The 17,088-nt window shown below is 33.8% G+C and overlaps 1 protein-coding gene across 7 annotated transcripts in view; it reads left to right on the plus strand.

Moving 5' to 3' along the window:
• The window catches only part of LOC114332463 (AT-rich interactive domain-containing protein 2), a 330,994-nt gene that overhangs the window by 296,781 nt on the left and 17,125 nt on the right, over positions 1-17,088 (plus strand). For 4 of the 7 annotated variants that reach the window (XM_050662174.1, XM_050662176.1, XM_050662179.1 and 1 more), the window contains exons 18-19: positions 5,402-5,497; positions 16,449-16,540. In XM_050662174.1, the coding sequence (XP_050518131.1) occupies positions 5,402-5,497; positions 16,449-16,540 (188 nt within the window). The remainder of the gene's footprint in view (positions 1-5,401; positions 5,498-16,448; positions 16,541-17,088) is intronic. The other 3 variants (XM_050662177.1, XM_050662181.1, XM_050662175.1) reach the window with 2 other exon arrangements.

The following is a 17,088-nucleotide window of genomic DNA, read 5'->3' on the forward strand; positions in this document are numbered from 1 at the left end:
TTTTTATGGCGGATATTCTTGAGTTGGGGTTGATTTCATGTAATGGAATGAACTATCTTTCAGTAAAGTCGTCCCAGGAATGCAACTCATAAATATTGGCAATATCATTTAAACTCTTCTACTTTAAAATGTATAATATATGTCTGAATTGCCGATATAAATGAGTCGGATTAAATAAATTATTAGAATAATTTTTTACTAAGCAACAACATTTTTGTTTAATTTAGTAGTATTTTGTATTTTGACAACGGCACCCGATTTAGGAGTCGAAACGTTATTAAAATTATTTTTTTTCAATTTAATTGTGGCTAAATTGAAAATAAAATGTGACAACTGTCAGATTTAACTAAAATGGCATGATTAATTATTTATATGGGAAATAAGCCACAATTAAAATGAAAAAAATAATTTTATTAACGTTTCGACGCCCAAATCGGGTGCCGTTGTCAAAATATAAAATATTACTAAAATAAACAAAAGTGTTGTTGCTAAGCAAAAAAATTCTTCTAATAATTTATTTAATCTCACTCATTTATATTGATTATAATATAAAACGTTAATAAAATTATTTTTTTCATTTTAATTGTGGCTTATTTCCCATATAAATAATTAATCATAAAAATGCCAGGAAATAGCTTCAGAACAACATTAAAATGTCATGTTAGAATAAATGTCATAAATGTGTATTATCACGGACTTACCCTTTTTCCTATCATTTGTGACGCACTGAAAAATGATCATGAAAAGGACAATACTTATTTACCTACTATACGTGTATTTTATAGATATTACAAAAATAGATTTTTTGTAGATCCTAAAAAATACACGTGATATAGGGGTATGGGGGTAAGTCTTAAACGTCACCATGTATGTATCACCAATGGGGAGGGGGTGTTAAAAAATGCCAAAAAAACATCACGTGATTAATGGACGGCCCCTTAATGGTTAATTATAAAAATGCCACAAGGAAATAGCTTCAGACCAACATCTTTGAAAATATTTTTTTAAAAATAAATTCAATATTATTGGTCTTTATATTATTAACTTTGAAATTAAGCTCCTTTCTTATTCTGATTACAATATAAGATATTTTGGAAATAGGTTCTTCAACCTGTTTTTATTTTTTTTTTGTATTTGGTATAAGTAGATATTTATACATTTCTCTTCTATCGCTGCTTTCCATTTATCCGCTGTATATTACGTTCATTTTGTATTTTCTTATTTTATCGGCCCTTCGTCTTGAAACTTCGTAGTATGCTTCTTTCCATATATTTCTTGTGTTCTTGAATTTTTTTCTGAAGGCCTCTGTAACTCGTCGTTGAACAATTCTTTTTTTTCCTCTTTTTTGCCCTTGATCTTTCCGGCTGCGTCAATTACTTTTGTTTTGATTTCTTTTCAATGTTCTTTGAGAACTAGACTGCTTGTATTTGTCAGTGTTGTCTCAATTTTTGTATATTTAGATATTCTGTTGTTTGTTTCTGTTCCTCCTGTTTCCTCTGTTTCCTCCGGTTTCCCTGAATTCAGCATGCTCCTCTCTTCGGTTCTTTACATCCTGTATGACGGTCCTTTTGTATATCAAGACATGATCAATTGGGTTAGCGATTGTTCCACCTGGCATAATCCATGTCGCTTTGTGTATGTCGCGGTGTGGGAAAAAAGTCAAATTGTTTTTTTCTACTGGCTTTGATAAGTAATTCTCGATTTCCATAGATGTTTTGATTTAGTAAATGTGCGCTAATGGTTCCTAAGTTCTTTGCCTATTTAAGCATTCATATCTCCTATTTGTTATTTCTCAATAAGCTGTCATATACTTCTTCTATCTATTTGTAGAACTCTTCTTTTATTTCCATGATATGTTCTGTTGTGCAGTGTATGTTAATGATTGAGAGGTTAGAGAATTTTGTTTTTATTTTTAGTTTACATATTCTATATTGAGATACCATATTTCTGTATATATTCTAATCCTGTATAAGATTTTTTCTTATTCTGTCTAATATGATGAATGTTCAAAATAATTTACAATAGTCAATTATTACATAATTTTTATTTTTAAATCCGTTATATATTATAGTTTTGTTGCTACATAATAAAGGTTTGTTTCTGTAGTAGTTGCAAAAAATAATCTATGATGGATACATTTTCGGAGCAGGGACATGTAGGTTCCCTTAAAGTGAATCCTTTAACATCGACCTTTTTTAATTTTATTATTATTGACAATTATCATGTAATCTAAGGGTTTTTACAACCAAGAGTATGGCTAGTTTCAACTACTATCAAGATGTTTCACTGGTGATGGTCCGACTGGTTCAAAAACGTTTTCAAGATATACATTTTTATTTATTTATTGATTTTTTAAAAATATTTTAATAAAAATGATCAAATGTACTGGGTGTCCCAATAAGAATGGCTCACGGCCATATCTCAGGAACCCTTTATAGTACAGCTTTGAGAAAAAAATATTTATAACAAAAGTTGCATCGGGAAAAGCCTGGAAATTATTTTCATAATTGTAGGTCCACCGCTAGAGGGCGTAATTGAATATCAAAAATTGAAAAATCAAAATTTTACAAAATTTACCTAATGAAAGGGAACTGGAAATCCAATCATCGTATTCTTCATAAAATTCTGCGCATATTTGATTTCACAAGTTTAGGTCTACCTTTGCAAATAAGAGGTGGGGTGAATGGGAACCTTCTTATGAAAAAATGGCTGTAAGTCCGGTTCTAATAAATCGAATTTTGCATAGGTACTTGGTATTGTTGAAAACAGCTCTTTTTCGTCAATGTAAGTGTCTTATTTTGGAAAGAGCCTAATAAGTAATATGCAAGCTAGGATGCGTTATTTTCAGAAATATAGTTTTCTTTGGAAAATATTAATTACAAGTATGCATTTTTAATCCTGTATTACAAACTTAGACCAAATTAGCAACATAATACCGAAAACCGCATGTCGATACCTTTTTTCTATCTCGAGATATCTTATAAATGTGTAAATTTTAAACATAACTTACTGTCATCGGTAAACGAGGTTAAGAAAAAGTAGTGTGCTATGGAAAAAACAAATAAACATTTTCCAGATGTAAACGTATATAATTAATTAAAACAACAATAAGACAAACAACACTATAAAATATAACAAAGAAATAAATGCAACTACTTACTTACTCCTTCTCATTTACTCCTTCAAGAGTAGATTGAACAGCAGTCTCAATTTCTGCTTTCGCAATGCTTTGAATGGCTTTTCGATTCTCTAGATTCTAGATGTTTTCTCGCGTAGTGGGCCTAGCGGCAAAAACAAGGTCTTTAATCCGTCCCCATAAATAAAAGTCTAAAACAGTTAAATCTGTTGCTATTCAATCCACTCTTGAAAGAGTAAGTAAAGTGCTTTTATTTCTTTGTTATATTTTATAGTGTTGTTTGTCTTATTGTTGTTTTAATTAATTATATACGTTTACATCTGCAAAATGTTTATTTGTTTTTTCCACAGCACACTACTTTTCCTTAACCTCGTTTACCGGTGACAGTAAGTTATGTTTAAATTAATTTACACATTTCTTAAGATATCTCGAGATAGAAAAAAGGTATCGACATGCGGTTTTCGGTATGATATTGCTAATTTTGTAATACACGATTAAAAATGCATATTTGTATTTAATATTTTCCAAAGAAAACTATATTTCTGAAAATAATTAAATAACGCCTCTTAGCTTGCATATTACTTATTAGGCTATTTCGAAAATAAGACACTAACATTGAGGAAAAAGAGCTGTTTTCAACAAGACCAAGTATGCAAAATTCGATTTATCAGAACCGGACTTACAGCCATTTTTTCATAAGAAGGTTCCCATTCACCCCACCTCTTATTTGCAAAGGTAGACCTAAACTTGTGAAATCAAATATGCGCAGAATTTTATGAAGAATACGATGATTTAATTTCTAGTGCCCTTCCATTGGGTAAATTTTGTAAATTTTTGATTTTTTAATTTTTGATATTCAAGTACGCCCTCTAGCGGTGGACCCACAATCATGAAAATAATTTCCAGGCTTTTCCCGAAGCAACTTTTGTTATAAATATTTTTTTCTTAAAGCTGTACTATAAAACGTTCCCTGAGATATGGCCGAGAACCATTCTTATTGGGACACCCGGTACATAAGATTTTATTTTTTAAATTTATAGATGGTTTGCTGCTCAAACGTATTTTTTTTTTAAATTATTTGCAACTGTTGCACAAACAAACCTAAAAGAATAGTAGCGATGACTGCTATAACTGTTAGACAAGGCGGAAACGGCGGGTTCGTTGGGAAAAATATTCCCAAGAGATATTTTTGCATTATCACATTCGTGAGACATCCCAGAATAAGGTTCAAGAAGTCGCCCACGTGAAAAGTGGGCCAATTTTTTTTAACAATTTTTTTAAATCAAATTGCTAAAATTAATATTTGTGGCCCGGACTATTTTTTTTAGGTTTTTTGGACCATTCTGGACAAAAAATCTCTCTTATAATTTTTCTCTAAAGTTGATCTTTTTCGAGTTATAAGCAATTTAGAATTTGAAAAACGCGAAAATGGCCATTTTTTATGACATAACTCGGTTAAAAATTATTATTATGAAAGTCAGAAAGTGACTAAATCAAAGTTTAAAGTCGCCGCTATAAAGCTGTTATTTTTAATTAATATCAATGAGCGGTTAGATCGTATTGACGCCGCTGTAAATGTGAGTGGGAGTAAGATGCACAAAATTGGACTGCTGGAATGGCTTCTCTCTCGCACTCAGAATTTACAGCGGCCGCACACGTGCATGGCGCTTATTATAATTACTTAAAAATAACAGCTTAGTAATAAAATAATGACAAAAATTTCTTCAGGATCTTGTAGGGGGGGCTTTAAACTTTGATTTAGTCATATATTGACTTTCATAATAATAACTTTTAACCGAGTTATTAAGCCTTGAAAATCGCCATTTTTCGTTTTTTTCAATTTTAAATTGCTTATAAGTCGAAAACGATTAACTTTAGAGAAAAATTATAAGAGACCTTTTTTGTCCAGAATGGTCCAAATAATTAAAGAAAAAATTGTTCGGGCCAAAAATATTGATTCTTGCAATTTGATTAAAAAAAATTGTTAAAAAAAATGGCCCACTTTTCACGGGGGCGACTTCTTGAACCTTATTCTGGGATATCTCACGGATGTGATTATGCAAAAAAATCTCATGGGAATATTTTTCCCTTCGAACCCGCCGTTTTCGCCTTGTCTATGTTGATAAATCACTTCAACTTGTAAATAATATTATGACTAGTTTAACAATTTTTTTTATACCCTTTTAATGTTTATATTTCTTTATTATTTTTAATTGTAACTTTTTTTCAACAAAAATGTAACTATGAATATTGTTATTTCTTAAGCTGAAATCTTCGATACCTGTCACTTCTGGTTTGACGGCAGTGGTCACCCGTGGTGGCCCCCAACTTACCTCAGACCAGGTGAGGTGTCGGCTTATAGTGAGTGTCACCCTGTACCTAATGACTGTGTTGTTATCGTTTTGTGTTTTGCTTGTTTTATTTTGTTTCATCACTTCTTTTACATTATATTTTTCATATACGTTGTTTGAAAATGGCTGCATTTTATGAATTGAATACTGATATAATATATAGTGCTCCAGATTTTTCTATGGAATAGAGATTATAGTTATTTTTCAAAGAGAAATATATAATTTTGCTTTTTGGGAAGTATGATAGAAATGGAATGAACAACTTTTTGGTCTATAGACCAGGGACCATCTATAATAATAATTGATTTATCCTCCCTCCCAAACAGGCAGGGGATTATCATTGAGAGGAATTAGAGGTGAGAGACAGAAGAAAAAAGTGTTATTTCTCTAAGGCAATGCTCCGACTCATGACAATGGCACAATTCGTGAGTGGGGCTTCAAATTGCTATCTCATCCAGCTTATTCTCCTGATTTTGATTCCTTTGATTACTAGGTGTTCCAAATCTAAAGAGATGGCTCTTAAATAAATAGTTCATCACAAACGAAAAGATAATTGACGGAACAGATACCTATTTTGCAGAGTTTCCAGAATCATATTATTCGGATGGCAGAAGGAAGTTTGAAAATCGCTGGAATCCTTATATTGAGCTAAAAGGAGCATCTTATCCAATAAAATAAAAGATTTTTTTGAAAAAAGATGTTTTTTGTTTCAAAGAAGGTTACTTTTACCAAGTAGTAGTTGGACAAAGCATTATTGGATCAGTTTTTCTTCAAAATCGAAATTTGAACGAATATTAGTTGGAACTACTCGGTCATTAAATTTTACCTATGTTATATGTCACCAGAAGCAAATCAGAAAGTTTCTTCTCAAATGAATTACTTCCAAACTTAAAATACTTTGGCTGTTCTTTTTGCTATCATTTTATTGATATTGGCCTGCGTCAGGCAATAAAGTGGGTAGTCAATCAAGTCTCCTTACCTAATCATAAGCCTACCTAATCTAATGAGTTAGTTCCAGAGTGTCATTTTCATTGTTGAGACTTTATTAAAAAAATTTGTGCCAAATGCATTAAAATTTCAATTAACAGAGGAATTAACAAAAGAATACTAGATTGATCTTAAATTGATTTTTATCAATATTAGTTTTGTCTAGCCAGGGGCCAGATAGCTCAGGCGGTAGAATGTCTGACTTCAACTCGAGAACATTCTTCTTCTTCAAGTGACATCTTCATTCCGAAGGTTGGCGATCATCAGGGCTATACGTATTTTCGAAACTGCTGACCGAAACAATTCGTTGTTGCTACAGCTATACCATTCCCGTAGATTATTTAGCCAGGAGTTTCGTCTTCTTCCTATGGATCTTTTTCTTGATATCTTTCCCTGCATAATTATTCGAAGCAGTTCGTATCTTTCGCCTTTTGTAATGTGTCCCAAGTATTGCAGTTTTCGTTTTTTGATCGTAAATATGACTTCCTTTTCTTTATTCAATCTTCTCAAGACCTCGACGTTTGTGACTCTCTCCGTCCATGATATTCTCTAGATTCTGCGATACATCCACAGTTCAAATGCCTCCAATTTTTTGATATCAATCTTTTTCAGCGTTTATGACTCCATTCCGTAGAACAGCACAGAAAGTATGTAACATCTAATCAGGCGAAGTTTCATTTCAAGGCTCAAATCTCTTCCACAGAACACTCTCTTCATTTTAGTGAATATAGATCTGGCTTTTTCTATTCTTATTTTGATTTCTGCTGAGCTATCGTTGTCTTCATTTACAAAAGTGCCTAAATATTTGTATTTGCTAACTCGATCGATAATTTCATTGTGTATATATAAATTTTGGACATTTCGTGTTGATTTCGATATTACCATAAATTTAGTTTTCTTTATGTTCAAAGATAGTCCATATTCTTCACTGCAGTCTGCTATCTTATTCACCAATGTCTGTAGCTCTTCAAGTGTTTCTGCGATCAGAACGGTGTCGTCGGCAAATCTCAGATTGTTTAATCTAACACCATTTATTTTAATACCTATGGATTGCTCAGAGAGTGTTCTATTCATTACGTCTTCGGAATAGAGATTAAACAGGGTTGGTGACAGTATACACCCTTGTCTCACACCTCGCTTTATTTCAATTTCTTCAGTGGTATTATTCTCTACTCTCACTACTGCTTTCTGATTGTAGTACATATTTGCTATTAGTCGGATGTCTGGTTTATCTAAATTCTTTTCTGCCAGGAGTCTGATTAGATGATCATGCCGCACTTTATCAAAGGCCTTGTTATAATCTATGAAACACATGAATATATCTTGATTTATGATTTATTTAATCGAGAACATTAGATATTGTTAAATATCTACTGGACCTCGGTCGACTCACCCTGACTAAAATGAGTACCTTGGGTAAAACCAGGAGTAATAATAGATGGTTGAAGCATAGCACTGGCCCTGTTACCTTTCTTGTATACTTTAGGATCAAGAGATGGCAGACTACCCTGCTATACTCCCAAAGCCGCATTAGCGGTTTTAAAGGGAGACTATCATTGTTAGTTTTGTTCATATATTATACTCCAAAAATCTATAAATACAATTTTTGCCATTTATACAACAGCCATTTTAAACAAAAAACCTTTCATTTTAAGTAAGATGTAGCACGTATTTGTAGTTTTAATTGTATTACAATTTTGAAATTACATATATAGAAATTTTTTATTACAAATTATTTTTTTAGTATGTTTTGTAGTTTTTTTAATATGCAGAGTGTAAAAATAGGCAGTTCTTAAATTGAGGTACATATTCTGGAGTCACCAATAACTGTATTTAATACATATATGTAACTTATCTTAGCACAAATAAACTTATAACACAAATAACATAAGATAAATTAAAATAAATAATAATATAAATTAAAATTTAATAAAATTAAATAAATTAAAATATATCAAATTAAATAAATTAAAATAAAACAAATAAAATAAATCAAAAACCATCGCAGCGTGCATAGACGATAAAAAAGCTATGCTTCCCCTCCTAGATCACTCCCGATGTGCCACATTCCGTTTTTTAGATTTAAAAGATGAAAGGATCATAAAAAAGCCATAGATATTTTCATAACTCAATGTGTAACACTTCACCAAGAATTTGAAATATTGATTTGCATTTGTAACTTATAAGATCTTGACTTAGGTTTCATCGAAGTACCATTGGATCCAGAATGTGTAGTTTAATTTACGACCTATCTTTTTTTGTATATCCTTTATACTTTGGGATATAAATAAAATGCCAGATTGAAACATTGCATGTGAAGATATGTTTGATGCTTGTTAAAAAGTTTTTTTTTCACGTGCATATTAGCATTCATACACATAATTTTTTTGTTTATGTATAATTGCATGATAGTAATTTGTGTCCATATGATGACTGATGTGAAATTTGCAGCTGGATTAGTCTATATTAATTATCTTTTTTTCTCTGAACTAAACTTTCATGCATATAATTGTCAATCTGTACTATTCTAATTTGTCCATTGGAATTGGTCACAATTCATTTTAGTCTAAGAGCTAGTGAACCCTCCGACTAACGGTCTTCCTGTAACGCTAGTAATTTGTATAGTAATAATTCATAGCACACCAAGGCTAAAAACCATGACCTGGCAGGCATCAGCCCTGCACGTGTATCTACCAGGTGAATCGAAAAGGTTTTTCCTAAAATTATTTTTTTTTGCATCGAACAAATTTATTTTTAGATTTTTTGAATCATTCCAAACAGAAAAGGTCTTTAGTGACTTTTCTCGTAGGTTAATAGTTTTTGACATATACGCGATTAAGAATTTAAAAATTGCGAAATCGGGAAAATTTCAATGTTGCCAAGGTAGGTAGATATTTTTTAAACTTCGATTGATGAAATCCCGAAGGGTTTTTTGCAATACAATATCGAAAACCCCTTTGTTTTTAATTGCTAATCAAGCGGGCGCGTCACTGTAGTACAAGTGAGGACATTTGAGTTTGCATAAATTCATTATCTCGAGAATTGGCTAATTTGAAGAGAAATCCTCAGACAGGTCGATTTTTATTTTTAAATTAGGACTTTTTGGCATATATATAATACTAGTGACGTCATCCATCTGAGCGTGATGACGTAATCGATGATTTTTTTAAATAAGAGTAGGTGTTGTGTGACAGCTCATTTGAAAGGTTATTTAATTCTCTATTCAGTAATATAAACATTCACATAATTGTTTATACAGGGTGTACAAAATTTTTTTTCGAAGTTATACTTCTTTTCGATCGAGGGTGAAATTTTATAATTTCCTGGCGCATGCGCAGACATACAGTATGTAGTTCGTTGCTAATCTTTCAAATTATGTATGTATCAGCGCAAATAAGTCATTAAAAGAATATATTAGTGTTCTTAGTAAATGTATTATTTATTATAATTTTTGTGTCTTTGGATTTGTCTTCGTCGGGCGTAAGATAATAAAATATCTATTTTTATACTTCACTTTGATCTATTTGTCACCGTGATGTGTATAATTATATCCGACACGTCAATAGCACGGGGCTTGATATTTCGGTTGATATAGCATTGGACCAGAGATCGAGAGATCGCGGGTTCAAATCCCGGACGATTCATATTAATTTTTTTTTGGTATTGTTAAGTTTTGGTTAATTTTTGGTAATTATTGTTAATTTTTTGGTAATTATTGTTAATTTTTGGTATTGTAACTGTTAAGTATATTATTTATTTCGTTGAAATTGTATAATAGAAGTATAGCTTCTTACGTGCGTACAAAGTACACACACATTCTTTTTTTATTAAATTAATTTACACAAAAAGAAGAAAATTTTTTTTGCACACCCCATGTAAATAATTATGTTAACGTTTATTTTACTGAATAGAGAATTAAATAACCTTTCAAATGAGGTATTACACGGCCAAAAAGTCCTAATTTAAAAATAACAATCGACCTGTTTGAGGATTTCTCTTCAAATTTGCCCATTCTCGAGATAATGAGTTTATGCAAACTCAAACGTCCTCACTTATACTACAGTGTCGCGCCCGCTTGATTAGCAATTAAAAAACAAAGGGGTTTTCGATATTGTATTGCAAAAAAAACTCTTCGGGATTTCATCAATGGATGTTTGAAGAATATCTACCTACTTTGGCAACATTGAAATTTTCAGTTAAATGTTCAATTCAGGATTAAAAATGTCCGATTTCGCAATTTTTAAATTTTTAACCGCTTATATGTCAAAAACTATTAACCTAAGAGAAATGTCACTAAAGACCTTTTCTGTTTGGAATGATTCAAAAAACCTAGAAAACCTTTGCTCGATGCAAAAAAAATAATTTTAGGAAAAAACCCTAATCTTTCCCCTCGCTTGGCAAGGTCTTGTGCTGTTCAGAATCGCCTGTCATTGTACACATTTCTTCTAAATGACTTTGACACATACTTAAATTTAAACCTTACAGGAGAAAGTTTATTTTACCCCCTAAAATATGCACTTTTCGATTCACCTGGTAGATACACGTGCAGGGCTGATGCCTGCCAGGTCATGGTTTTTAGCCTTTGTGTGCTATGAATTATCATTATACAAATTTCTAGCCGTACAGGAAGACCGTTAGTCGGAGGGTTCACTAGCTCTTAGACTATTTGAAGTGATTGATTCATCGCGTTGGGGTCTTTCCCGGCTTCGCTTGTCTGCTCGTGGTCTCTACACAAACAATTTTTTTGTCCACCTGCCGTCTTTCATTCTTGCAACATGTTCCTCCCATCTCCATCTTTGTATTGAAATACTTTCGATAATATATTCCACTCCGGTTCGTCTACGATAGAGGTTCTCAAAGTGGGTGACGCGGCACCCTGGGGTGCCTCAAGCATTTGCCAAGGGTGACGTGGAAAATTTAAGAAAATTCGAACAACCGGCCGCTGCGCCACTGTCCAATCGAAACATGTTGACTATTTTTGTACTTGTGTATTATCGATGGCGACCGAGAAACAAACAGCCAAATTCGACCGACGCACGCGACTGCTACCTTCATTCATTCTTGCAGCCGATAAGTGAGTTTTGTAAAAATTAGAGTTAGATTTCTAAGTGGAAGTTTTAGATATAACTGCAGAAGAAAAGTGACGACGTAAGTAATTATACTCATTGGAATTAATATGTATAATATTATGTACTTATGTTGCTATTTTTGCCATGAAATATGTCTTGCACTATTACTGATTCAGTGATTCAGTAACTGATTCAGTGACAACTAGCAGATATGGAGAAGATGCAACTGTCCACGAGATCCATTCGAGTCCAGCTCATCCAAGTTGTTCTCCCTCAATTCGTGGAAAGAAGGTTCCTTACCAAAAAGAAATTCGGGGAAAAATAAGAAGGTATGATCCTAGCTATCTTACGTTATATGGCTTTATTCAAGTTGGCAACGAACAGGCACCAGAAGGCCAATTGTCAAAAAATTGTTGCTAATGGGTGCTTGGTTCCGTCTAAATTAAAAAAAGATTGGAAAGTAATCATCCTGGTTTAGCCGATAAGGCCGAAGAAACATTCAAACGTCGTGCTTCATCTCTTCAAACAGGGTCATGCATGATGGAAAGAGTCTGCAAAAATGAAAACGAAAACGCCACTGAAGCATTATGTATTGTTTTTTGCACACTGCAAAAGCTGGAAAACCCCATACCATTGCCGAGGAACTGATTAAACCTTGCGTGAGGGATGTCGTACAATGCATGTTAGGTCCAGATATGACCAAGAAGATTGATAATGTGCAGATGCCAAACAGCACTATAAACAAAAGAATTGACACTATTTCAGACTTTGTGGGGAGAGAGCGTATAAATAGATTAAAAACTTGTGAATTCTTCAGTTTACAGCTTGATGAAAGTACCGACGTTGCTGGACTTACTGTTCTGCTTGTGTTTGTGAGGTTTCCATTCGGGATGAAAATAGAAGAACTCCTTATGTGTGAAGTGCTTAAAAGTTATGCCAATGGTGAAGAAATTTCCAAGGCTATCCACGAGCATATAAGAAAAAATGATGAGTGGAGTATATGTGTGGATATTTGCAGTGATGGAGCGGCTGTAATGGTTGGTAAAATTAGAGGGGCGGTGTCTAGAATAAAGGTAGTGGCAGAAAATGTCTCCAGAGGTCATTGTATCTTATATCGCCATTCTTTGGCAACTAAAAAGATGCCGCAAGATTTGAAAGACGTATTGGATGGTTCTGTGAAAATACTTAACCATGTGAAGAGCCGTCCGCTTCAAGCACGCCTTTTAAAGCTCACCGCTGAAGATATGGGTATAGCTCACTTCAATCTTTTGCTCCACATAGAGGTCCGGTGGCTATCAAGGGGAACAATTTTATAAAGACTGTTTGAACTAAAATATCCACTGATTATCACATTTACGGAGGAGTCTTTCCTCCAAGAATTAAAAGATGTCAAATAATAAATAAAACCACTACTTCGATTCAAGGCAAAGAAGGAGCACAATTAGATAAAATCAAAGCCTTGCGTAACAAAATTACATTTTTTAAAGCATTTGTTGAAAAGAGGAACCTCACAAATTTCTCTCGATTACAGGAATTTGTTATAACAAATGAAATCAATCCTCAAACGAACTTCTTTAAAATTGGTATTGCTCATTTGCAAGGTTTGGAAGAAAGTATTGTAAACTATTTTCCTGACTCAGATGACCTATATAGCTGAATGATGGACCCGTTTTCGTGCGACCCAAAAAATTAACCTATCGGAATGGCAAATGAAGTTTTTCTTAATCTACTTGAGATCAGCGAAGATAGCAGTTTAAAACTCAAATACTGTGAAGGAAGCCAAGAAAAGTTCTGGATGCAGGTATATTCAGAAAATAGTGTTGTTTGCAAGGTTGCAGTGAAAAAACTTGTGTGTTTTACATCAACTTATCTCTGTGAGTCTTCTTTCTCCGCATATGCTTACATTAAAAACAAATTCAGAAGCAAACTTCAAGCATCAAGGGATTTGAGGGTCAAACGAACAAAGATTACCATAATTTTAAAGGATATAATGAAAACATCATCGAAACAGTTTGTTTCATTCATCACATTATGTAAGGATATTTGAATATCAAATGTAATGTATTTTATTGATCTGAAATCAAGTTTATATTGAAATCAAATGAGCCTCAGAATTGTATTTATTTCATTTTTTGTCGTTTCCCAAATCGCTTCAAGGGTTGGTGTGCCGCAAAATATTTTCGCCCTACAAGGGTGCCGCGTCTAAAAAAGTTTGAGAACCGCTGGTCTACGAACTTATTCTCGAATTATTCCACCGACGTTTTTGTAAAAATTAAATTTTCCACTCCGCATGTGAAGATTAAAGAAAGAGATCAGCCAAAATACCAGGCAACTAATGCAGAAAAGAATAGAAATGAGAAGCGACACGGAAACTAAAGCTGACGAACTACAAAAATTAAATAAAGAAATATCCAAAGCTGTTAGAGAACAATAGAAGTATGAAAGTATTGAGAAGAAGAGTAAAAACAGGGACAAGGCAGATAATAAAGATTAAAGATAAAAATGGTCATCTTACAACCAACAGAGAGGACACCCTTAAAATAGTTGAAGACTTCTACAAATTGCTGTACACAAGCCAACACAAAGTAAACAGCAAAGATCAAGTATATACATACACCGTTCTTAGGCGTCAACGGCCTTCGGTAGGGATCTATGGAGGAGAATCACCAAGACGCAAGCCCTTATCCCTTGCCTTACCGCTCCTCCATAGGCCGATCAGACCCCAGTTTATTCCAGACCAAATCGTAGATTGTATTGAATTGTATACTACGGCGTTGGCCTTTTATTAATTTCAAATGACCTGGCCGAGGCTCGAACCAGCGATCGCAAATCCACTAAACTTGTCGATCGACTGCGTCTCGGCTAACTGGACCGTCTAGACCGACAAAGATCAAGTACCAGAAATATTAACAAGGAGAAAGGGCATTGTCAACCAAGGATCTGAACTACTACCGGAAATCACAATAGACGAAATAGAACTAGCCCTAAGAAAAGCTAAGAATAACAAATCACCAGGCGAAGATTGTGTAGTTACTGATGCAATCAAAATCGGAGGCACTTGTCTTCTTAAGAAAATAAAAAACCTTTTTAATACGTGCCTTTTGGATAGTAATATACCCGACAAATGGTACAATGCTGAAGGAATTCTATTGTACAAAAAAGGAGATCCCCATGAATTAGAAGAGTACAGACATATAAGCCTTCTTACTCACTTATACAAACTCCTTACAAATCGTCTTGAGAAAACACTTGATTTTTACCAGCCAATAGAGCAAGCGGGATTTCGTACCGCATTTGGAACAAATGATCACCTACAGAGCATTAAAACGGTAATAGAAAAGACTATCGAATACAATCGACCACTCGTTTTGGCTTTTGTAGATTTTCAAAAAGCCTTTGACACGGTAGAATTTAACAAAATTCTGGAAGCACTACAAGCGTGCCGCATTGACTACCGATACACAAGGTTAATTAACAATACATACAAGAACGCAACTATGTCGGTGAAACTACATAAAACACGGATCATATCCCAATCGGCAGAGGAGTCCGACAGGGCGATACCTTATCCCTAAACTGTTTCGCCTAAACTGTTTACCACAGTTCTAGGATATGCTTGTAAAAAACTTAATTGGGAAGAGAGAGGCCTGAACATTGACGGTAGAAGATTAACAAATTTGAAATTCGCAGACGACATAGTTTTGTTCTCTGACAACCTCAAGGAGATATGTACAATGCTACATGAACTTCAGTTAGTGTGTGCCAGTGTAGGGTCTTAAAGTAAACATATCCCAAACAAAATTCATGACAAACCTAGTACCTATCGGAAATATCAATATTGGAGAAAACGAAGTAGAGCTAGTGGAAAAATACATATACCTTGGACACGAATAAAGATCACAAGAGACAACCAAACATGCGAAATACGAAGAAGAATAAATCTAGCATGGGCAGCCTATGGAAAACTCAAAGACATCTTTAAAAGCGATATACCAATTTCTTTAAAACGTAAAACATTTGATCAATGTGTGTTGCCTGTGATGACTTATGTTGCCGAAACTTTGAAATTGACAGCTACAACTTCTAAAATGCTGCATTTCAGAGGAAAATTTAAAGGTCAATGCTGAGTATATCGCTTCGTGACAGAGTTTAAAATGAAGACATAAGACGAAGAACAGGAGTTACCGATGTAATTTCCCGAATTGCCACCCTGAAATGGAATTGGGCCGGACACGTCGCCCGAATCAGCGATGGAAGGTGGATGAAAAGATTACTTTAGTGGAGGCCGTGCTTAGACAAAAGAAGTAGAGGAAGACCCCCTGCTCGTTGCACTGACGATCTCAAGAAAATGTCAAGAAATTGAATGCAAAGTGCTCAAAATAGAGCACAATGGACAAAAATGAGGGAGGCCTATGTCCAGCAGTGGACGCAAAGGGCTGGATGATGATGATGTGAAGATTGGTAGAACACACTGGTTGAAAGGTTTAATTTTTAAATAGATTTCCACATCTTCTATGGGCGATTTCTTGATTTTTATTAGCTGATTGGAGACAAGATTTGTCATCATTTTTTGTTTTACTATACTCTATCCTTAAACCAAGTCTCTATGTTGCTTAATTAGCAATCGTTGTAGCATCACTCTGGCTTCTCCTAAGTAGTCTATAATTTTATTCGATTAAACGACTCTGTTAGTATGAGTCATACTCCATGACGTTATAAATAGTTTTGTCGACAAAGTATCTCCCTGCCGCCCCTCTCTGCTAATTTTTATCTTCGGAATGAAGGTTTGCAGTTGTTGCATTTTCATCTATATTTCTGATACTAATCTTATACGAGTCATCATATTAATCTGATAATGGAGAAAAAAAAATGGTAGTAATTTTTAATCGTATTTCTTATTTCCAGGATGACAATGAGGGTCCAGTTACAAAAAGTATTCGCCTGACAGCATCTCTAATTTTAAGGAATCTTGTCATTTACTCCAGTCAATGTAAAAGGTAAGGTTCATTGTAACAAGTAATTTTATATTGTAGTAAAGAAGCACCCCCAGAAAACTCAAAAATGCCCTGCCACAAGGCTCAGTACTGCTTTTAGGTCCTTACACAGTAGACATGCCGATAACATCAAGTTTGACTATGCTGATGAGTGGGTTTTATTAACAAAAACAAAATCCCTAGAAACAGCTGCAGAGATTCTGAGATAAGACCTAGAAGTTATGGGACGTTACTTTCAAAAATGAAGACTGACTTGACGCATCTAAAACGGAAGTAATTTGCTTCCATCTAAACAGCAATGAAGGACACTTAACGTTCAATTCGATAATCAACAACTCAACCACAGTAAACATAAACACCCAAAATAACTAAACGTGACTTTAGACAGAACTTTAAGCTTTATAGTACATACAAGTCCGTGTGATGTTTAACAGTTTTAATTAATAAAATAGATAACTAAATTATAGATGCTATTAAATTGACGAAATGTTAAAATGTTTGTGTAATTGCGACTAAAATTTTATGAGTTCCCACAAAAGAAAATGTCTTTA

The sequence above is a fragment of the Diabrotica virgifera genome, chromosome 9, assembly GCF_917563875.1.
Source record: "Diabrotica virgifera virgifera chromosome 9, PGI_DIABVI_V3a".
Taxonomy (NCBI): Eukaryota; Metazoa; Arthropoda; class Insecta; order Coleoptera; family Chrysomelidae; genus Diabrotica; species Diabrotica virgifera.